At 36.1% G+C, this 25,929-nt stretch overlaps 1 protein-coding gene across 3 annotated transcripts in view; it reads right to left on the bottom strand.

Annotated features, from left to right (window-relative positions):
• The window catches only part of LOC137277792 (neurotrimin-like), a 280,109-nt gene that overhangs the window by 18,856 nt on the left and 235,324 nt on the right, over positions 1–25,929 (bottom strand). For 2 of the 3 annotated variants that reach the window (XM_067809723.1, XM_067809722.1), the window contains 3 exons: positions 10,111–10,330; positions 7,130–7,150; positions 5,261–5,281 (listed from right to left, as the gene is read on the bottom strand). In XM_067809723.1, coding sequence (XP_067665824.1) covers positions 5,261–5,281; positions 7,130–7,150; positions 10,111–10,330 — 262 coding nt within the window. The remainder of the gene's footprint in view (positions 1–5,260; positions 5,282–7,129; positions 7,151–10,110; positions 10,331–25,929) is intronic. The other variant, XM_067809724.1, reaches the window with a different exon arrangement.

The following is a 25,929-nucleotide window of genomic DNA, read 5'->3' as shown; positions in this document are numbered from 1 at the left end:
TGTGTGAATGTGTACACAGAAATCACAAGCTCTGTAGCTCACCTTCACAGTTACATGACTACACATGAAGCATATTGTAAACAACCATCCTTCTTACTAGACCAAAATTTTGTCAGCTCATTTACAGTTTGAGTCGTGATTACCAACATTTTGATTTATCATTCTGTTTGCTCATAGCTCTTGGAAGTAGAGTTACTGACACCCAATTCTATCCCAGATCTTCAGAAGTCTACATTTTGCATGGGACTTGAGTGAGACATGCCACTGGCAGGGCAGAACACACCTTCTATGTTATCACAGATTTTCAATTTTCATTCACACAAATTTCAAACCTATTTTGCTTTTTGTTGTCATTGAAATGGTTTAGGCAGATATTTGAGAGAGGTTGTTCTCTGACAATGACATTTCATATTTACCTCAAAACCATAAGCTATTCATCAATAAAACCCAAAGATTTGTTCACGTTCTGTAACAAGTAGACACACTAGTCAAACTGCCAATACACAGTCTGCAAAGTTCCAATCGGCTTAAGTACATTGACAGACTCATTATATCCCTGCCTCAAACATTAGTCATATGAGCAGCAGCCAATTTGTGAAAATACCATTTACACAGGCAATAACTTTGAGCAGTAAATTAGTTGCCTTGGCACTTTGTTTACTACTGCCTCGTGCAGTGACTTTCAGCTAGCATTCACCCACAAACAAAAACAAGTGCCAAATCTTGATAAAATACATGTCTGCCGAAAACAGAACTCAATGGTGACCTTAAACCTTCCAATTTTGTTTGTTTGTTGTTTAATGCTGCACTTAGCAATATTCCAGCTACATGGTGACGTTCTGTAAATATTGAGTCTGGACCATCCAATCCAGTGATCAACATCATCAGCATCGATCTGCTAAACTGGGATGTGATGACAAATGTGAACCAAGTCAGCTAAAACCTGACTACCCAATCCTGTCAGTCACCCATTGCATGGGTTTCAGAAGATCACTTCTAACAAATATCTTCACATATCCTCCTGTTCCACAAGAATTCACCTACAACTGATAACAAGTGCCAAATCTTGGTAAAATAAGTGTCTGCAAAAACAGAGCCTGATTATGATCTTTAACCTTCTTGCAGCATGTTATTTAGAAAACATCAAACACAGTGCCATTGAAAACCTCAACTGGTCTCTGACCAGCTGAGTTCGTTTAATTTCAGTTGCTTTATCAAAATGACGTGTGACCAACCATGGAGACCATGAACAATGAGGTCTGTGTCAGTGTCACATGTGATAACACGCTTTGTAGGAGGTTGAAACACAAAAACAATAATTGTGAAACAATGAAAATTGCAACAAAGTGACATAATATAAAGAACGAGTGATAAATGAAAACATTTATGAAATTCAGTGAAAAATGCTAAAGGGATTTATGGGCTTGGTTCTAATAATTCAGAAAAGTTAGTTAGCTACTGAACATCAAAGGGAAATAATTTATTACCCATGCACAAATAGGGTCAGAGCAAAACAGCTTTGGACTTTTTGATGCGGATGATTTGCTGCTTGATGACCATGTCAGTATAATCATGCATATTCTTATTTTGAAGACAGGATCTTCAGACACAAACTCTTTTGAACCTCGACAAGAGTACAAGATACAGGCAGTATCAAAGATAATAGAGGCCTACTTGTTACATTTCTGCATAGCTTTGAGCTGTGTTTCCATCAGATGTGTGACACACACAATCTGGAAGAGTAATATCTCTACCTGGCAGGCGTTGCCATAATATGTGCCACGGCAATCCATACCTTTATGTCCATAGTGTTCAATTAGCATGAAATTATCATTTTAGGGGAGGCTTAACTGTAACATTGTATGAGTATAATTATGCTAGATGTGCCATACATTTTGATCTGTTTCCTTAGGAATTTATATTCTGCAGTGAGCTATCTCATCTTGCCGAACAGGAAGCAAAGATAAATACACATATTCTTTGCAGATGGAAAATTGTAAATGCAAGATTTACAAGGCAATGGCTCACAATGCTAAACTATTTCCTGGTAATAGGCTCTGTCATGCTTTCTGTGTATGAATGGCATGACAAGTATTGTCCTTGTGTAAGAGGGAAGCAATGATGGCTGTAGTTGTTTGAAATTATGACCATTAAGTGCTGACTAACGAATGGATCATTGTGTATCTCTGTACCACGATAATGTGGATTGTTGCTCACAATATCAAACACTGGTTTGTTGGATCCTTTCTTGAACTGATTACAGAATGGCAACATGTAGCTTCACATGTTGCTGATTGCAGCAATATGGATGTACATTTCACATACCACTGTGTGAGATTACAGTTCCAACATCTCCTAGTGGATGATAGCAAATGATTTTGCCAAGAACCTCTCGAGGAACTGAGATCAGAAGTTGTGTCTGGTACATGCTTTTTAACAATAGTGAGTATTTCGACACACAATTAGATATTTCTTAAAGCAAAACCTACAAATACTAGATGTTGATAAGCTGAATGTTACCACCAACTTCTGGCCAAGGATGAGAATCAAGACCAAGAAAACCAACAGTAGGCTGTTTGGGCTGACACATCTGTTACATGACTGTCAGTCAGTGTGTTGGGCTGCCACATGAACAGACAGGCACCTTTGACAAAGATCAGGACTGGATTGACCTTCAGGTGATCAATTATGATGGCCTCTTATATAAGGAAATCTTACATAAAGAAGTTTTGGAACCACAAGGTGAGATGCATTAGATAAAATGCTGTCCAAGATGTGTAACAGATAAGAGAAATAACACCCTCTCTCACAACAAGACACATGGACAGGCATCTTGCAGCTGCAGTTGGTGCCAAAGGTCACACTGCCAAAGACTGCAAAAGACTAGAAGTTCATTGCTGGCAGGTTGGACAATTTTGGCTACAGAACTATGAATGATACACCAGTTTAAAAGATGTTGTGTGGAGATATTAACACACAGAATCCTTGACAAGGTTTAACTACAATATAATGACATCAGAGCTCCATTATTTTGTTTAATCAAGTGAAATCCCTATTCCTCCACCTAAAACCTGGATGATTAGGCAGCTGTACGTACTACCTATACATCTTCACATGTGAAATCTCAACATGCAATAGGGGGTGAAGATAGAGCAAGTGAGTTTAGTTTTCCAGCAGTATCACTGTGGAGACATCGTTGTACCCATATAGAGAATCAAACCTGGTCTTCAGTGTGATGAGTGAACACTTTAACCACTGGGCTACCACTGAAGAATGAAGATGATAGGCAGACTAATGAAGCTTGAAGGATGGAGGACAGAATTAAGGAACATATGGAAGCTCGGTCCCCTTATAAATGAAGGACAAATGGAACAAAGGTTGTCTTCATGGTTCCAAAGTACAGACAGAACAGAAAGAGTGAGTGAGTGAGTGAGTGATAAGTGAGTTTAGGTTTACACCACTTTAAGTATCATTCCAGCAATGGCGGCACACCAAAAATGGTCTTCCCACTGTACCCATATGAAGAATCAAACACAGGTCTTCAGCACAGCACGTAAATGCTTTAACAACTGGGCTACCTCACTGCCCTAAACAAAGACAATAAGAAGGTACTGCCTCAGATGTTTTGCACATTGAGCATGGAAAGTGCTCATCAACTGTCTGACAAACACATCCTTTGAAAGCAGGGTTCAAATATATATCATCTATGTGCTCATCATCAGACACAGGAAGGACAATCAGAACACACAAGAAATATCAGATGATTTTGCTAAAAAGAAAACATATTTTGTCCAAATACCAAATGCCAAATACTGTGGATCTTTTATGAATCACAGTGTTCAGAAATTCTGTTCATGGTACACAAAAAATACTCTTGTCCCAATGAAATTACTCATCCTTAACAAAAAAAACAAGAACATTCATTACTCATACAGAAGCACTTATAGGAAATATTTTTCATATGGACATATTTTGTAAGAAATCAAGATATATCAAACCACAGGATGTAAGAGAGCAAGGATATACATTGTGAAGTTTGAAATTTGCCTTTCGGGGAATACCATACTCCTAATGTTTTAGTGAAGACTTGACGGAGAGACAAGACCAAGACATGTGAGGGAACTGAGAACAATTCATGCTGTTAGATGTAGGCAATCAGAAGCACTATAATCTACTATTCAGGACATCCGTTCACACATGCACGAATTGTTCCACTTCATCAAACATGTACCAGTTGACACAAGACTTGGTCATGCAAGAAATTATTTAGCATCCCACCATGCAGTGCGAAGACGTCACAGGTAGTACGTACATTCTGAATATTTAATCCAATTTTTTGTTACTTTCTCATGATGCTGGTACTGAGACATACCGCTACATTGATCTCATTCCCAAATGATCTGTTGTTCACTATTTGCTTCAAGTGGTTGTTGATCAAGTGAAATATTTGTGAAAGAAAACCGAAATTAAAAGAATGCATAACAAATCATATCTTGCACTGGGGAAAGAATTTTTTGTGATAAATATAGTGAGAAAGAAAATCCACAAACAATTTCCTTATTCTGTTGGCATGATGGACATCTGTTGTATTCAATCCATCATGGCGCTGCCTACGATCATAACAAAAATGAACAACTTCCAAAATGCAGTGCCAAGTGAAAAGTTTGTTCTTGTGGGCTTGTTTGGAATGGTTACATTTAGTCCATCATGGGATTTGTCTCTAGAGGCATTACATCTTCTTCGCTTGATTTGACCTTGAAAATCTTTAGAACAGTTATCCAATTGTCAGGGCTCTTTTCTCACCATATTAGACAGGCTTTGTCCTTGGTTGTCAAGACTATAACAAAGAGCAATTTTTCACTAGCCAGATTTGACATCGAATCAAAGTTTATATCCTCATGATGACTGTCAGCTCGGGTTGTCATGGTTACAAAAGACAGAATTTGTCCATGTTTAATTATTTCTTCTTCAGTTATAACCGCATATTGTCATTAGTAATAACTTCTGAAGGGATGATGATGACACCTCTGCATTGCATAAAAAGTAAAATATTTGCAATATTAAACAGGGGTACATATACCAACAACCTGTTATGCACCATGCACTTTCAATCCATAGCCCAATCCATTCTTTGAAAATAAACAAATCAAAACCAAGACAAAAACACCAAACAGACAGTGAAAGCTAAAACATGTAAACGTGTGATCACGTGACGAACACACAAACTGATGACTAGCACCACAAACTGTGCTTTATTCACCTGGTTTGGAAGTGCGTATATCTGTGTTAAATCAGAAATAAATATAGATAAGCTCATTGATGCCATAGACACATTCAGGATGAGCATTCCAAGATTTCAATACCATTTAGTACCTCATGCATCCACAATCTGCACATTGGTACTCTCCTAGACGACGGGTTCAATGGATTAGTCAGTCCACAAACAGTTTCTTTCATTGATTCCCAATGAGCCAAAATCCACAATATATAACTAATTTCGCACAAACTATCAGCAGATTTAACACACAATGTTACACTTTACAAATTTTACATTGCACATGCTGAGTTAAAGAGGGTCCTGACACTAGAAACATAGAGTTTCTGTATAATACATACCATGTGTACAATATGATCGAAAAGGATATATGCCTAAAAAATCATCTATCATTCATATGTATTCACATAAAAACCATTGTAAGCTTCATATGAACCATAGCAAATTTATTACAAACACAACCAAAAACCAATACTCCATATGGATGAAGTTGCTGAGCTAGTCAAGCTCATGACCAGCATCAATACTCTAGGTAAAAAGACTGGCATCGAAGGCGGCATTCATGCATAGGTAACTTGTCCAGATGCAGAGAATAGCCTCTGGGAACTTTCCACAGATTGTAATGTCTCTTTGTGTATTTATGTGGACAGTGGCTACTATTTCATACATTTTCGCACCTCTTGCTAAGCATCATTAGTGATGGTGAAAACATTTAGTTGTAACTTAGTGAATTTTGGACCCTTTGAAACCTTGCTCATTGGTAAGGATTTCTTGAAATGTTTGTTTGAAAGTTTAAACAAAATATATCAAATGTATTCGCTTTTTAACAACTAATCTAAATGCATATCATTATCTGAAGCAAAAATATTAAGAAATATCTTAAATGACAAAATTTCAAGTAGAGATATCACAAGCATACACAATCTTCATGAAACACTGAAATAGTTTCCACAGCATGAAAATATATCTGTGTTCTAATTATTACATTTAAAATCATAATCAGTGCAGATTCTTTGAACAAGTTCCTTTGCCGAAAAAAACCCCTGGACTTCTGGACAGGTTAAAATACACATTATATGTACTGATGGGAATGCTGATCATATTGTCAAGATGCACGTATCCTATAGGGTTGTATGCTTTCATCACATGAGTCACAAGATGACAGAAGATTGATTAAGCAAAGATATAATATCTTCCTGATCTGCTGCCAAAAGGTCTACAAAATATTTTTTCAGATACAAAAGTCAACATGAAACAGGATGAAATATCAAGGCATATCAAATGAACCCAAAAGTAAAAATTAATTCTGTAAACATATTTTTGAACAATCTAAAGGAATATAAGGATGAAAATGAAATGCTATAATTTTGAAATTTACCAAAAATATAATAAGGAAACTAATAATAATAAACTAACAAACTTTTATCATTTTAATACTTAATATTTCATTAGTATTAGTTGTTAGTAAGCTAAATGGATACATATATGATATAGCAAGACTATCCAAAGTTGTTACAAATTATATGTTATTTTAAATCTGGAATATTCACAAAAACAATGATCTACTAACACGGCTGCTTATAAGAAAAATAACAATATGTCTTAAACATTTTATCATAAATTTACCATATTTGCACAAGTGTAACAACATTGGAGATGGCTGCTATAAATTCAATATGGAGTATGAAGATCTTCCATGCTTCCCTCACTTTCATGCAAACAGAGACTTTTATCATGATATTGAACATACACATATGAAAACTTGTCAGTTGATTAGTCATCATGGAAACAGTACCAAAATTAGACTTAAATAAAAACATTATGTCTAAACAATATAAAATATCTTTCACTTACCTGGGTTTGTGATTGGGGGACCTGTTGAGAAGAAATCAGTTCAATATTATTCAAGGCCAAATTTAACATTTTTGAAACATTTATCAAGATAACATGTCTAATGGATGGTCTGGCCATTGCGTGTATTTTCCCAGGTCAGACATTTTTTTTCTGATTGATAATCAGAATGTTTTGTAGAAAGAAGAAACAAGCATTTGGCAGGCAGACAAAAAAATACATAAAGACTGATAATAGTTTGCTTCAGCGATATTGAATAGACATGATTTCTCTTGGGCTTTCATTACAGAAAGTTTGAAGGTTTGTTTGAAAAAAAGATATGTCTGTCAAAGGCACTGTAATTTGTTAAAAAAAGTCTGTTCAATATAAATGCCAACCGAAGTCACAGAGGGTTCCAGTGACTATTACACAGTTCTTCATAAGAGGATGGAAAATTTGAAATTTATCAGGTCAAAGTTTCAAACCACAGTATGTGACCTTCACCGACAATGTTTAGTTATGAAAAGTTACAATTTCTGTTATTTGACTACACCCTGTTCAGATTTGAACACTTGACATCCAAGTCATCAACTGTATACAGGACATACATTTCACACCTTCAGCAATTCCCAACAGAAAAAGATGTCATACCTTAAAAGGTAATCTCCTGAAATTTAGACTGGCCATAGAGGGTGGGTACTGCACCATTTGTAGTGAGTGAGTTGGGTTACAACATGGCAGGGATGCTGGAAAAGGGCTTCATACATTGTGCTCTTCTGGGGAATCGAACCCTGGCGTTTGGTGAGATGAGCAAATGCTTTAACCCCAGTGCCCCCTACAGCATTTGTGAGTTTGAGTGGGTCTAAATCTACACCAGTACAGGCAGACAACACCAAACAATGATCCATCTAAGGAGACATATCCTCTAAAAATGTTAGGAACACTACACACCTTTACATATTACTCATCTTACAAAGAGGTGACATTCATAAAATTTGTGGAGTCTTATTCAGCAAGGTATGTATAACATATACTCTTTATGAGAATTTCCACTTCCTACAGACTACAAATAGCTGTAACATTGCAGACACAGTGTCGAGTAATAATTATTCATTCATTATTCACTTCTTTCAGATGTTGTCCAGAATGGTATGGCGGAAGGTCAGTCAAGACCTCTTGAAGGTCAATCCCCTTTGACCATCTGAACAAGAATTGCTCTCATAACTCAAACTAAATTTGGTTCCATTTAATCCCCTTCACATATAACCACTTTTGCTTCTTCCAATGCCAGTTGTAAGGTTTATACCCTGACCCCTGGACTGAAGCCTCGCCTTACACTAAAGACAGCCTTGATAGTATCCAGGAACTTCACTAATACCATGTGATATAAATTACACTCAAAGCTTTCAAAGTGACCCCAACACCTGGCTAATTCATCTCACGGCTTCGTAAAGCATCGGCAAATTTACTGAGCTAATGAGTTCACACATACATAATGGTATACTGGTAATTGTCTGGAAGTGGTTCGATTCAACAACATTGTCACATGGTTATGTCGTTTGACATGTACTGTGACAATCAATTGTACTTTTGTAACACATGAACTATCATAATCAAATGTTAATGTATACTTTATAGTTGGTTTGCTGTCCAACACCACACTCGGCAATATTGCACCTACATGGTGGTGATCTGTAAATATGTTCGGATCAGACAATTAAGTGATCAGTGTCATAAGCATCATTTTAATGAACTGGGTTATGATGACATATGCCAACCAGGTCAGTGTGCCTGACCACCCAATCCTGCTAGTCAGCTCTTACTTGCTGATGACCAGTTCTAACCTGAATCTTCATGAGCAGTACTATCAAAACAAATGTTAATCCATAATTTATGAGGAAGAAACAGATTATGGGATTTGGATTGTAGGAAATTCTCATGACCTGAAATGACTTGGTGAGTTGTTTAACACAAACATTTGATACCAGCAATTCAAACTGATAGGTGTGCAGTTCATGTCTGGTGTCCCCCACTATGATATTGCTGGAATACTGATATGAATGATGCAAAACCAAATTCGCGCACTCACTTAATGTCTGAAGACATCTTGACCTGATGCAGTTCCTTGATGGTCATAACATTGAGGACATTCGTGACCTAGGATACGTTGCTGACAACCATTGAAACATGATCGGGGCAAAAGGTGTGGCATGAATATGTATGAAGCCTTTAAGTTTACATTAAATTTAATATTAATATTTTTCATTTTTCCACCTACTCCTGAATCAGCAGCATTGAGAACTGAAGCAGTGAGCATGAACACAAAAAGACAAGGGTAATGGTCCAGATGACCATTAGTTAAGTTCATTGAAAATCATTTCTGCATCATTAACTTGCCCACAAAAATGATGAGCAATGGTGGAAAAATGGACAAAGAGGCTTATATTGTTGCTTATATCAATTTAACAAGTTGCTAAAGTGTAAGAGAGTGTATTTAACTAAAGTGGTCTGAAATGACCTGAAATGGTTAGTGCTTGCCATATCAGCAAGGTTTCAGCAGTATAGCATTACTGACTATGTCACATCAGTAATTTTTCAGCAGTATAGCATCACTGATCATGAGACATCAGTTATGTTTCAGCAGTATAGCATCACTATTCAAATCACATCAGCATGTTTCAACAGTATAACATCACTGATCAATGTTATATCAGCACTGTTTCAGCACTGTACATCAGTGATCATGACATCAGTAATGTTTCACAACAATATAAGCTTTGATTATTCAGCAAATAGTGACTAATGCCAAATCAATGTTGACTATTGCTATTTTGACACCCAACTGACCTTACTGATCAAGTTGCTAAAATCTGACCATAATGGTTTAATGATTATGAAAAGATTGCCATTCATATCAAACACACAAAACATACCCACCAACCAATGTATATATCCTTCAAGGGACAAAATGACATGTACTGACACTGAACCCTGCATGAACTTACCAACGACATTCAACTGTACGTGATATGCATATTCCTTTGTAGATGTGATCTGGCACTCGTAAATCCCTGAATCGTTGGCCTTGACATTTTTTATCAACAAGTCCCAAGTGGTTATGTCCCCTGGCTGACTTTCATGCTCCACCATCATATTGACTTGCTTGATCCATGTAATCTTGCCAATTGTCAGAAACTGGTCCGAGTTAAGTCGCCGCCAAGCTACCTGAAGAATGGTAATAGTATATTCAATGAACAATCTCAGTTATCTGAAATGCATCAATGTATGTTATAGTCATATACAGGTAAACAAGCATGGTCACTAAGGTGACATAATTCTCTGCCGCAAATTATCAAACCAAACTTAATAAGTAATGAACATACAGATAGCTGCACAGAGCCTAATACTATTTCCCCCGCTTCATGCTTAATGTGTAAAGTACAGTGTAAAGGCAATATGAGGTACAGGAGCTCACCTCACCCCATGGTCAAGTTAGGACTGAAACTTTCATTTTTTATCACATCATTATGAATGTCCACCATTTGTTGTTATACAATCATATAAATATATCAAATATGGAATGTGGAGTGTTAACTATAGAATAATCACATAAAATTCAACAGACATTCACTACATTATTCAAGGCTTATGTTCAAAAAGATTAAAAAATGTCTTCACAGGTAACCACCATCATCTTGCCAAGCATACATTGTCATTCACTTTCAAAGAGAAATAGTTTTATCATTTTCAAATTAAAAATTTGATATTTTCTCTCAAATTTAACCCTTTCATCTGATAGTTTCTGCACGGAAAAATGATAAATTACTTTGAAACTGCTTTCATTTGATTCCCATGGTAACAAAAGTAACATGTTCTGGACCAGTTGCAAAGGTTCTAGTCGAGATACCTCACATTGTGCTTCCTGCATCAAAGAGGAAGATGAACATTTGGGTGGAAAGAACAGACTATTTAAAGGACTGAAAGCCAGAAATCAACTAGCATAGATTAAGTATTGACAGAAAGTAAAGTTTTCAAAGAAATGTTAAGGAAAGGACACGGAATTAATATCCTAGTTTGATAAATTGTCATGACAACACATTACCAAACAATCTTCATTTATTTCAAGTAAAATACACATAATGACAGTAGTAGCATTTTTAACTCAAAGTAATCTGAAAACAAAGATATGATGTATTATTTTAAGTAGCAATTTAAGTCCTACAATATGAATTATTTGCCACAATCTTCCCTAATCACATTTTATTTTCATTTCTTTGCAGACTGCTTTGACTTCACGAGTGCTGCTTTGATGAATGAGGATAGAAATATGAAGGAAACTTAATTTCATTACCAGCCCATTTCCTGACCTTTCCAAAAAAAGTAATTAACAATGTGAAATCAGCATCAATCTTGTCTCAACATTTATATTTTCAAATGTATTGGTTATACAAATGAATGATATTTGAAATCTTACTTCCGAGCTGTTTTGTTTTCTTACAAGATACAAATGGCAGACAAATTAGATGGCAACATGCAAAAACACATTTTGATTAGGAGCTTTTGACCCTCCCTACACAAACAGGAGCAGGTCTCAGGTCATGTCTTATCACTGACATCACAACAGGAAATAAGTCTGAGATAATACTTTCCTGATGAATTATTCATTCAATTACAGACATGCCACTTTCCTAACAACATCTCTTATCTGCACAGCAATGAAAGGATTCCTCTGCTGAATGAGGATGAAGAGAATGAGCACTTTAGTGCAACATGTTAAAGAAGCTGATTCCAATGTGCAGGACGATTATGGACATAAAGAGTTGGGTGAATGAAATCATCAATACTTGGATGATTCAATATTAGACTGACACATCTGGAATAGTTGCCTAACCCTGAGTATTGTTAAATAATTGCTGTACAATTGCCCATTTGTTCTCTATGTATAATGGAAAGAAGAATATAAATAATTATTCTGGGACTATCTTGGAAGTCTCCCTGCTTTGTGGCAGGATATCCTTAAATGATACTGAAATGATATAACCCTGATATCAGTTCAACAACCTTGATATTATTCTCAAGCAACAACCATTATTTGGAACAACTGTGAAATTACCCTGAAATTACAATAAGAATTGTCTGAATTCTGAAGCAAGAATTCTGATGACAGTACAAGGATTGGTGAAAGAACAGAACTCTTAAAAATAACAACTTGCAATGAAGCAAGAATTCAACAACTGAATAGGCTGTAAAGATGACCAAGGCATTATCTGTATTGTATGAAGTGACCACTTTGATGATCCTAATTGAAGCCGAACCCAATCTGGCCCCTATATATATTTCAGTGGCTGCAGGAGGGCTTGAGGGCTTGAGGGCTTGTAGCTTTGTGGTTAAATAAAGCACAGACTTCTCAATCATGCAGCACACCTGCCAGCTCACTTCCCTTAACAGATACAATTTGTGCAAACTCAATCTGTCTCCATCCATCCATTCATTCAACTATCCACCCATCCATCCATCCGCCTACCCACTCACCAACCCACCCATCCATCCTGCCCTTCCACCAACCCACCTATTTGTCCATCCATCCATCCACCCACCAATTGCATCCTACCCACCAACCTACCTATGCATCCATCCTTCCCCTCCACCCACCCATCCATCCATCCATAGCAAGTTGTATGCATGCTGGTATAATTGTGCTTCCATAATGGTTTACAGTGAGTGAGCTAACATTGAAAATCTGACTTGGGCATTTTGTCAGCCATTACATGACAATGAAACTTACACCATAGAAATGATACATTTGGACAATATAACAACCTGCCAAAATGTCTTGGAAACCAGACTATGAATAATGAACAGTATATGCATTTGTCCAGATTTAAGCACTGTACAACTTCATTGAACATATGCCTTAACAGCAGACAAAGATGCACATTCCCTTCCAAGTGAACAAAATTCTTGCAATAATATGTGTGTTCAAAGGAAGTCTCCACTCCATCATAAAAGACAAAAATTTGCACTGTCTTGCACAGAAAATGAGATTATGGAAATCACAGGAGGGTATTTGAATAGCCATTTCATTGTCTAGACTGTCTAAAGAGAGTTGTACAGAATTACAAATTACCAATCTGGTCAAAAGTAAGTACTACATTGTGGGACAATGCCATTTGAGTATACATAATGCTGATCAAACACGAATATATCCCAGTTATAGGCAAATGTCCTTTGTTAATAGAATCTGAAAAGATTTCTGAAGTGTGTTTATGTCAGGGTCTAACCAAAATTTTGTTTCAACTGAAACATGTATGTATAATAGACAACTTGACTGAAAACCGGTCTATATATATATGACAAAAAAGTTTCTTCGATGTTGACTTGACAAAAGAGACCCAAAACTTTGGCTTTGGACTTTTTAAGAAATAAATCTAGAAATGTCTGCATTAACATCTGGTCGATTTTACAGATTTGTCATTTTTTATGATCTAGAATGTATTCCTCTTTGGCATTTTTTAAGTTCAAGAAATGTCAGATTTTTGTCTTCGTTAATAATGTAAATGTAATATGACTGTGGAACAGACATAATTCAATCTTGATCTGATTTGCAATTTCAAAGAGCATTCTAGTCATATTTTTGTAGTAATAATGGCATCTTTGACACCAATCCAGATGTCTGATTGCCTTGCCCAATAGAGTAGAAGTATTGAAGCCTCTGAAATTTCTGTATGTTACAGCAAGCGTTGTAATTGCTGAAGATGGTGATCAGTTCAAAACTGCAGATGAATGTAATTAGTTGTACTACAATCAGGTTTATCTGCCCACTAATCTAACATTCATGAGCTGCTTGATTACAGGTGCCGAAACTAGCACAATGACAACTGATTAAAAGAAAATCAATTAACACAAAGTATGCCCCAATTTCTTAAGTGTAAATCTTGTAAGAAAATAGCTGAGCTGGTGTTTGATAACATTTTAACAAGATTAAATCTTTAAAAAAAGTAGAAAGAGGAGGAATCAGTAATGTTTCTTGGAACTTTGTTTTTGAGTTCATGCATCTCTGAAATGAAACTGGTAGCTTCAGCACATGTAGTTATCATAAAAGTATTGAGCTGCAGACAACAAAGGTTTTAATTCTTCACAGTGACAGAACTTAGAAAAAAGTTAGTTCACCTACATGCTTGGTGTAAATTGTGACCATGAGAGGAGGAGGGTGGATACAGATGGAAGCTGATTAACAACCATTCAAAGCTTACAAAGCCATAACAGGTTTTTCTTTCTTGATGAGTTTCATACTGCTTTTGGTTTTATCCCTTCCATATCTTGAAGTAGGACACAAAGATCACATCTAACTATACCTACTCAAGTGGAGAATCAGAATGAGGCCCTAAAACCTATTGATGAGACATGCTTTTTAAAAACTATTTCTATCATTTTATTTTCACTGTACTGTGCTCTACTGCATGCGAGATGAAAATTAGCTACTATTCAACCACATATCTTTGATGGGCAGATATGCATTACAAAAGAATCTTTGCTTCTTAAGTAACAACAAATATGGCCAGATATGAGAGTGTCTCTTGTAACATGGCCTTAGTAATAAAAGTGAAAGTGATGATGAATATTTCATCAACTGCTTGGGTGCTCACTCAGTTATATCATTATTCCTTAGCCAAAGTGAACTTGGATAAAAAACACTATAAAAATACAAGTTTTCCTTTTCACTGACAAGTCATTAACATCTAATTCGGAAATCACTAGGAGTTTCTATTCACGTCAAATGAATGCTTGTTCTTAAATCGTAAGCTTTATCGTTTTTATAAAAAAATGATTATGCAATTTTCAAAAGCATATGATTCATGAATCAAACTGTGAAAAACTGCAATTCTTCCAAAATAATTCATCAATACTACTCAATTGTAAGACAGTACTAACTAGATCCTTCAAGAAATATGCTTCCCATGGTTCACCAATTCCTGATGGTGTCCCAAAATGAAATTGATACTCGCTCCCAACATCAAAGGTGGAGAAATTGAATGTTCCTGTATGCGAACATTTTAAAGCATCTTTTATGTCCACTTCTCTAATCTGGATTTGTTAAAAGCGCTGACTACGACAAGTTGTTGGCGAAGACGACAGCTATTTAACCTGAAACTGGCATTTCCGCAGCACGTACAGTAATGTCAATAGAGTTTAGGCACTAAAAAGTTCCTTTTTGAATATATTTGCCAAAAAGGAATGCAAAATCAATCATAGATATTTGCACGTCAGATATTCAATAACTCCTGGGAAGTGAAATTTATAGGAAAGTGAAATATTTACCACTTGAGTATCGACTATATCTTCAGATATCAGCATTCATGACTTCAACAAGTAATTTGTTCAGAACTGAAGTCAACATCTTAAAAGGATGATGGAAGTGTTTACTTAATAGCCAATTAAATCATCTAGTCATCTCACCGCACGGACCAGACATACTGGCAAATGCAATAATTGATAAATTTGTTACGATTCATTATGGATAGACATTTACATCCTCCACCATTTAATTTTCCTCTTGAAGTGGCTTAGTTCAGAACTTAAATTTCACTGATGACAGCTTCTGAGAATGAATTGTATAGATGGTAAAGACGTACTTAAGATTGTCAATAAAACCGCTAATTTGTGGCATTATCTGAAGAGAAAATTACACATACTTGGCTGAATCAGTACAATGTCTAAATGATGACTTTTCAATCAATGTCTGATCATGAAGTTGTTTGAACATCCAATGCATTGACACAACTAACACCACTCTTCAATAAACATGTCAGTGGAAGTTATATTTTGTCTTTCTCTGCATGTAAATGTGGGTGATTGAGTTACAATACATAACAATCAACACAGTGTGTATCAACATCAACTGGGTGATAGCATAGCCTGATGGTTAAAGTGCTCTCTCATCATGGTGAAGATCCAGGTTTGATTCCACACATGAGTGCAATGTGTTTCATTTCTACTGTCTCCCACTGTGATTTTGCTGGAATATTGCTAAATACAGCCTTCACTCACTCAAGAGCATGTACTTCACATCTCTAATGGACCCAGAGAGAGCACCAGCCCAGACAGCAGAATGGTGATGATTTGATCTATATCATACCCAAATGCATAAATCACTGTTATTTGTTGTTACCCTGCCTGACGGTTGGCATAAAGGGAGCAGAACAATGACTGGTAAGCTAAGAGACAGTTTACTGAGAGGGAAACCCATGTTACTGGAGGCATTTCTATTGGTAAGGATATATGCTAAACAATGCCTGTGGCAAGAACACCCTAGTCCTAGGCTGCCATATATGGGTGGCATCACCAAATGATTTGTAGTTGGTTGTAACATGCAGTGGCATATCACATTGATATCATTACGCTGGAACACTCCTCAATTCCATCGATCAAATAAACATTTGCTGATCATGTTCACGACAAAGAGAAACTGTATGATATTCTTCATTGAAAATTCAGTCACACTGAAGATAAACAATTGTTAAAGCTCATCATAGCAAAGAGGACTATTTGACACAATGACTATGTTTTTGCAACTGGAAAATCAATAGATATTTGTCAAATTGAACAGAAAATCTTTACCAACTGTATGCAGTGACATGTGTTGAAGACAAAATGTCAATATCTTGTTCATTGAAACTATATTTGATTCTTATTACAACAGGCAGTTAAAAAAGTTGTGACACAGGATCAGAGGTTTGAGATGAATGGCTGCCATTATTTCAACTCTGAAGTCACTGAAGTCAGAGATTGCTGTTAATGAGCTAGAATTATATGTCATTCCAATGAGCAATTTAGTAAATTCTGATGGGACAAATATGCTAATGAAATCTCTATTCATATCAGTTACAAGCCGCAAATAGCAGTAAAATTTCTGATGATGTATAAGCAACGTTCACTTACTCCTATCAGCCACAGATAAAACAAATAATCATAAACTAAAATCTAAAAATTAAATAACTTAAATTATATGAATTAAATGATAAATGAATAAATTAATTCAATCATTATATTGTTCTACACATTCACAAAGAACATTTGAAGGAAAATACTTTTATCTTGAGCAGGATTGAGACATATCTGAGATTTTGAGATGCCGTAAAAATATTGAAAAAAGTATTATAGGCACAAAGCAACATGACTACATAGACATGGAACTAACAGCATGTGTGTATAAGAACAAATATAAATGTATTTCCGAAGCAATGATTAATAACAACTTTTCAAAACTTCACACAGCACAGATGAAGACTACTAGGCATCGTAACTATCACTGTTTAGACTGTCTACTTGAAGAAATAACTAAGTGCTACTCTCTGTCAGTTCCAACTTGGCTATTGAGAGTGGAGTGAGAAGGCTTTGATTCCTTGATCCAGTTTTGATTGAGTGAGTGAGCGAAGTTGGTCTTACGCCACTTTCAGGAATATTCTAGCAAAAGGCATGGAGACGCCAGAAATGGTCTTTACACGTTGTACCCATTTGAGGAATTGAACCCAAGTCTTCAGCATGGCAAGCAGATGCTTTAATCACAGGGCTACCCAACAAATCCTTGGGTTATATGTGAGTTTGGTTTTATGCGGCCTTCAGCAATATTCCTGCTATAACATGTTGGGGGACATGTGGGGAATCAAACCCGGGTCTTCAGCACGATAAGCAAATGCTTTAACCACAAGACTACCCCCCGACCCCTAGGTTATATGTAGATTGGGATCCAAATTTGAAGTTGGAATAGGGATCAGATTCTATGTTTACACAAAAACATGGTGTGGCTCTTGACGGAGTTAAAGTCAGAATTAAAAATCAGAATATGGAAAAACTTAGAAACATTGAGAATTGTCATCATCATGAAAACAGTACACTTAGACACTGATTTTTGAGTTGCTCTAACTTGACCACTGATCAGATAGTTAGCACAAATTGGAGCTATATTTTATGAAACAACCTACTGGTGATGCAGAGGAAAGAGGATCACTTTTCTCAACAATGCTTACAGATTTCTGTGACTTTGGTCCTTGTTCTTTATTTATAGGAGTTTTTTATGTCTGATTTGTTACCTTGTTTAATCTTGTTGCTGTGTGTACATCTCACTTGGCACTAACAAAATGACAGGCTAGGCAGACGTGATGTCTCCTTGACTTGGGTTAAAGTAGCTTCCCTTTGATAAAGGACACTTACGCAAACATGCAGATCGATGGATTTGAATGAAAAGCAAGTAGGAAGAAAGTAGAAAGTAGAAACAACATATTTAGGCAATTATCAAACTCTCCTCAGTTACATATATATTGACTTATGTCACAGCCCAATAGACAAAATTAATCAATGACCATATGAAGTAATGTATATCAATGAGCAAACTTACAGAGTTTGGCTAGTGTTTATGTTAGAAAAGAACAGGTTTCTCAACAACAGAATTCAAAGATGACATGATAATGAGTATATGAGTTCAACATCAAATCTACAATATTTAAGGCGTATCATTATGTTCTTGAATTATTCTAATTCATACATTAAAAATGAATAAATGGAGAGCATAAAAACCTGTTGTGATAACAGAATTATCAAATAGGTATGTTTTAGGATGATAAATATCATTAATTAAAAATAAACACTATTTTCAGCTTGAAAGAGCAGACAAAATGTGATTAACACAGCCCAAAAAACACCATTATGACAATCTCTATCCATTTAACGAGGTGATTAAGACAGGAGAATAGGTTCAAGATATGATTATACTGAACATCATGAGAGTACTTGACGAAGCTTGACGGTACCTGGACGATCATGTTTCAATCTATAACAATATTGTTCTCTGTGGAATGACAAGTGTTCAGACTAATATGGAAATAACATGCCATTCGACATCCATACTGATGAGACATGTGACTGTATTTGAAAAAAACCAAATTCATGAAGAAGATTACTCTTTGTGACTCATAGCCCAGACTGAACTGGGAGACTACATACCTATTCATTGTTATTAAAAGTAACAAATCGGACAAGTGAACCAGTCACTATGAAATTTATCATCATTATGAATATGATATATAGGAAAGCCCCTTCCTTTGATGCTTCAAAAGCCATTGGCATGGATTAGATATAAATCATGTTCTATATGTATGACAAAAGTTTTAAAGTTAATAAATATATTATACTTGAAAAATCTGTACTTGGGACCATATGCACTTTAAAAATCCTCAATTTAGGGAAGATGATTTTCATCACTGACAAACAGCATTACAAAGTGTGGCATCATTATTGAAGCAAATAATCCACTTTGAGTTTCAAAATAGACATAATGCACATAATGAGAAATCAAATTGAGCATATTTTTGAGCAAAGAATAGAAACACAAATTGAAAATTTCATGTCAAATTCTTCGATAATTTGTCCCAGAATGAAGCTCACATTTTTATTTACAGTAGAGTAATGCATAATGGCCGAGCTGAATTTGTTTGAATCCAAAGCATGAGATTTGTATATCAAGTAGAAATTTTAGCACTGACAAATTAATTGCGGATGTGCCTCCCCTGAGCAATGTGTACATCAGAATAGATATTGACGCGTAACAAAAGAATCTTCAATTAATGCATTCAGTCAATGCTGGTGATGATGAACAATTCTGATTCCGCCAGGAAAATGGTCTATTGGGAATCATGGCCCAGATTCATTAACGAACCTCCAGAAAAGTCATGAAAAATTCAAACATTAGTCCTTATCAATGGTGGAAAGTGAAACGAGGCACTCTGTTTTATCCCATTTACCATGTAGCTGTGAAACACATATTTCTGCTTGACAGTACTGGTTAAGTAAAGGGAGCGAGCCCAGGTATAATGCTTAAGGTTTAAACCACCCATGAATCTCCCCTTTTCTTAGCAGCTGCTCCTGTGTCATCCTCCAAGAACTTGTAAAACAGAATGTCAAGAGCATCAGTACTTCATACATAGCTTCTCTGAAGCTTTAACTGATTAGTTGGAAGAATAATGGGAACAAAATAACTTGAGAAGATATACACCTGTGTTAATGGTGATGTGATGTTGAGTAACAAAGGACATGCATTCAGACTTAAAGACACTCAAAAGAATTAAATATTTTCAAAGACATACATCATAAGTTCAGCTTTTCTAGATTGATTCATTCCACTTGTAGACAAGGTGAACTAAAACATACTGCCAACAGTTAGAAAAACAGGACCCCTTTAAGTTACTCTGATTATTTCAACAACTATCAATACTGTTCTTCACCTGCTGAAACAATGCTCCGAATATAGAGGCAGTGTAACAACAGGATCTGAGGTAATTACTGGTAGTAAAAGTCAGAAGTAGTTTATAACCATTAGAACTGTGTGTATGAATGAAAAACCGTAGATTATTGTCCCAGTGAATGAGTGAGTGAGTGAGTTTAGTTTTATGCCACACTCAGCAATATTCAAGCTATATATTGGTGGTCTGTAAACAATCAAGTCTGGACCAGATGATTCAGTGATCTACAGCATTAGTGATGATCTACACAATTGGAGTACGATGACATGTGTCAAGCAAGTCAGCAATCCAGACCAGCCCTCCTTTTAGATGACCAGCATGAGTTACTAAAGATCAATTCTGACCTGGATCTTCACAGGTTAATAATAAGAAGTAAATGCATCAGAAATAGTTTTTGGCTTACATAATAGACCTCAACAGTATGTATGAGGTGAGGTGAGGTGAGGTGAGGTGAGGTGAGGTGAGGTGAGGTGAGGTGAGGTGAGGTGAGGTGAGGTGAGGTGAGGTGAGGTGAGGTGAGGTGAGGTGAGGTGAGGTGAGGCGAGGTGAACATAATGCACCTTTGAACACTATTCCAGTTCTACCACAGCTCTGAGCTTATTGCGAGAGAAAGCAGCAGGCAATGCAGATCTCCAACACTGATCTCTTTGAAGACACCAACAAGCACAATCAGGGCATACAGAGATTCAAACACACAGTCAGAGACTTCAAGGGACACAACTCTGCCCAGTTGATTGCAACAGCTGTATTTTATGGTCTCATCTGATAGTCAGGAGATTAACTCTGTTTTACTTTTTTCTAAAACAAATATCTGATACATGACTGACATATGTTGAAAGCTTGTGTACTCGACTTAGCTTATTTTTAGAGAATCAGACGTATCTCAGCATGATGTTTTTCTACAAGACATAAACAAGGTCATCCAGTCTCAGCCTCAGTCTCCACCATCTCTCAATCCAAATGTCATTCAAAAACTTTATACCTCTCAAGATGGTCTCTTAAATATTGTCCTAATCCTTTGTGAATATGCTGCTTGTATATGTATTTGTTCTGGATATACAGAGCATGACATCACGGTGGTAAGAAGAATTCCTGATGCAGATAATATAACACAATTCTGCAGTTACATCACTTGCATGTCATACTATGATGTTTCCATATATACTGATTGAAATTGAAATCTTATTTAGAACACTGAGAAGAGAAAAGGATGATGAAAGTTACCCCTGTTCTTTACTAGAGACAATCCTCATGAGATTCAGGTCCTGAGAGCAACACATGGTCCTGGGAAGTAATCCTGTTCTTATGCAGGATTAATTCATTTCACAAGGCAAATTTTGTGTAGTTTGTTTTCTGTCTGATTTTAAACAGAGCAACAAAATGGTCAACTGATGGAAGTCAATTGTTTGTTACTTGTTTGACGCCACACTTCTCAATATTTCAAGCTCAGGACCATGTACTCCATTGCACATGAACTTTCAACACAACCAGCAAACACTTTGACCACCAGACTACCCCACTGTCTAATATCCAATACTGATACAAAGACATGATTCCATCTGGTCAGTGATAATGACCATTTTATTCTGATGGTTGTTTCAACTGACAAACATGGGTAGCTGATGACCTTTCTAACCAACAATTCAATGTAAGATGAAGTGATAGTTACAGCTACAGTAATCCCAGATCCATTAAGTCACCTCTCATAATCTGTATGACTGTTGGTAGGCATCTTTTGAGGACCAGAAAATATATTCTGCAGAAATGGGCAGCTTATATATAAAGGTTACACTTTCTTCAAAATAGTTTTCTGGTAGTTAAAATATTATGTCATAACTTAATGACATTGTCTTCAATGGATACCACCATTTTGTTTTAACCATATGGAAGTGATATGAGAGAAGGAATCCAATTGGTTATCTGAGGTGGCATAGTAGGGCCATAACTCATAACAGCCACTTGGTGGCTACGACCAAATCGTGGACCTCCAGCATAGTTTGGCAAAGGTGAAAGCAGGAATTTTATAGGCAGTTAATTCCCTTGCCTTGAAGTTAAGGAGGTTCTCAATTTTTTTAACTAGAAATTAGTTTTTAAGTTGACATAATAGCATGACATGGATATATAAGAAAAATCATATTTCTTTTCCTGTTTCATACCAAATTTATTACCACAGTATTTAGTTTTCAAAAGGAATTAACAAAGTTACGACATTTGCTTGAGCTTAGAGGAGAGAGGCATACAGTAAATGGCAAAAACACGAAGATTATCTTCAAATAAATATCCATCTTTCTGAATAACAGCACAACATAAATCCAGCTTTCTTTCCAAAACTTTCATTATGCCAGAGTTATGTATAGAAAACAAGAAATTTTACATTTCCAGTGACAGTAAATTTAAGGATTACTGACTGGTAATGGCAAAACTGTTTTACATGATGGAGAGGATCTCAATAAGTCTAACAGCGTTGATGGCTTTAATGTAATTCACTTGTGTTAAAGACCGCGCTATGATTTTTCATCTTTCAGAAAACAAAGAAACTGATCATCTCAGCTGTGTGTCTCTTGCTGTCAAATATATTACCACTAGGTGACATAAGTTTTTGCTAATCTCTAATTAACCCATGTTGACGTACTGGTTATCAAAAGACTGGTGAGAATTTGTTTGGCATCCCAAATAATTCCAAATGCTTGTTCAGTTTGTAAACAGTGACAAAATAAACAGTGTTTTGAGCGTAAAAAGTAATGCTAACCAACTTTAGTGGCAGAGAAATTAGAGATTTTAGTCTTTGAACGGCATTAGAAGTGATACACATGGAGGCCGAACAATCTGAGGAACACAATGTTTCAGAGTATATTCTTATTCCCATGTCAGTGATATGAATCTTAGCATTTTTCTGAAGACGTTGTAACGTAACATTCATAAATTTTCACCTTTAGGTGTCATTTAATTGTAATGGTTCCTGATAAAGTAAAAATGGTCAAAGCATTGTAAAGCAGTTTCAGTGTAGTAGTGATATCTCCAAAGATTTTCAGGATCTTGTTTTGCAGTAAATGCCCAAGGGGATCTGTTTCATCACTTTTTTCTGCCATTAACAATTTATATTTCACATCACTGAAAGGGTTTTCTGGCTTATGTTGTCGATCACAAAACGAAATGATGTCAATATGTATATGCTCAATCCAGAAAAAGTTTTATGATTTACAAGAGAGACAAAAAGATGCTATGAAAAGCATCAAAGATGAAAGGATCAGTGTGTTTATCAAAGCTATCCCTCATTTTTAATTTTAAAGGATCAATTTCTACAAAACCATCAATTCATGTTGTAACATCTGTTTCCTTTTTACAATTGTTCAAACATTTCAAACATAAATATTGCTCAGCTATGTATTAACAAGCTTTATATTTTGCAAACATTGTAAACACTGCAATTAACAGAAGCCTGAACATAAATGTCATGAACGCTTGCAGCTCTAAGAGTTCATGACTGTATAGACTGAACCAAACAGTGACTTGAAAGTGGCCCAGAAGTGTCAAGACTGCATTCTCAAGTGGTCAGAGTGTGGTCCTGTTTATGCTGACCACAACTCCCCTAAACAAACCATGACATTTCCACTCTCTCTTGACCACTGAGGACAAACAATACCATGTTTCCCCTGGGGATGGTCAGCTCAAAGATAGACCTATGGGTGGTCAGAACCATATGTCGTATGAATTGTAGGAATTTTCACTGAATCCTTGTTTTCTGGTTTCAGAGTTCAAGAAAAGTCACATCAAAGCAAAGTATCAACAGTTTCTTTTGGCATGTAAACCATGGCAGTGATACCTTGTGTATACCTTGAGTCACAGTTATTTAATCTTTTTAACATTTACCACAATTGCTCCAGAAGAACAAAGACAAGTGGACACATGTGTCGTAGCTCACCTGTACCTAAATATTTACTATTCAAGAAACTACACAAAACAGACATACATTTCCAGCATTTTCTACTGTTGCTGAGGATGTTGTTTAACACATATTCTAAATAGTGGGCATGGCCAAGAAGGCTTTCACATCAAAAGACAGACAACTGCACCACAATGCTGTAAGTGTGCTACACATGAAAAGGCAATATGGGAAGGGACTATAAATAATCGAGACTGGACCAGACAATCGAGTGGTCAACAGCATGAACATTGATGTATGCAATCGGGAAAAGATGGCATGTGTTACCTATGTGAGCGAGTCTGACCACTCAATCCTGTTTGTCACTTTTTATACTGGATAAAATTTTGAATGGGAGCCTGAAATGAGGTAGAAGGCACATGACAGGTGAGATTTGTTTCCTTAAACATGTGTTCACATAGTATTGTCTTTGGCTGTTTCAAACGATCCACTGACTAATTTATATGACCTTTTAAAATGGAAATCCTTAACAAACTTTGAGGAGAATATACAGATATTGCATTACATGGTGAGCTAAACAATTTTAAACAGCTGTGCACTTTCTTTTGATGTTTCTTGCCTTTTATTTGTCGTTTTTTAACATTTCGAACATAAACACTTCCATATTGTGCACTTGAAATCTAAACAGTAAGAAGGGTAAATTCAGTTCCCAAGACTGGTATAGATTTTATTCAACACAAATATGAATGCAGTACACCCTACAATGAGAAACAAAATGTCATGCCTGTCTCTCATAGATGCCATCTCGCAATAAGGCAAATTCCAAAAACCACAGACCTTATCCAAATCTGCCCTTGGCATGAGGAATTAGCAATTTAATTGTAAAAGAACCTTCTGTTGTTGCTGGGAGTTGAATATCGATAGGTAAGTCTGATGTAAAACATCATGTCTATGGCAGCAAAATCCATCACATGGCTGTGATTGACTAACAGACTATTCAATTTCAGCATGTATCTTTCTTCTAAATGGCATACCATTTCATTAAATCTTGGATCTATACTGTCTGAACAGCTGTACAATAAATACTGCTAGAATCTAATCACAGATATCACAAGTAGATGATCCTACTGCTCTGCACAGATGTTTTGGATTAATTTGGATTGTTGTCACAGTTTCAATAATCATATTCTCTGAAAGTTTTGTGATACACCTAAAATAATAACTATCTTGATTTGCTGTTCGGATGGAATGGATGGCACAGCAGTCTGAGATTTTACAATTTGGTGTGCAGAGTTGCATCCTGAAACCTAGCCTTGCTCCACGGCAGTACTGAATGCTAAGCCCATAGATACTTAGTGATTCTACCCTTCGAAGAAGCCAGTCCAGAAAACCTTACAGGACTCCAGTCTGTTACATATCATTGTCAAGGTCAGATCAATTTTATTTCTTGTTTTACGATTTTTTTTTCCCTCAGAAATCCTAAGGCTGGAAGGAATAAAAATATTTTAAAAAATGACCTGTCAAAGTAATGTGGCTTTTAAAAAGTATATTTGACAGTTTATAAAGTGCATATGGGGTAAAAAACAATCAAACCATATTTTTTGTAAGTTTATATTTTGACCAATAGGGACAAACAGTTGCAAAGT

The sequence above is a fragment of the Haliotis asinina genome, chromosome 3, assembly GCF_037392515.1.
Source record: "Haliotis asinina isolate JCU_RB_2024 chromosome 3, JCU_Hal_asi_v2, whole genome shotgun sequence".
Lineage (NCBI taxonomy): Eukaryota > Metazoa > Mollusca > Gastropoda > Lepetellida > Haliotidae > Haliotis > Haliotis asinina.
This window is presented reverse-complemented; position numbering and strand designations above follow the sequence as displayed.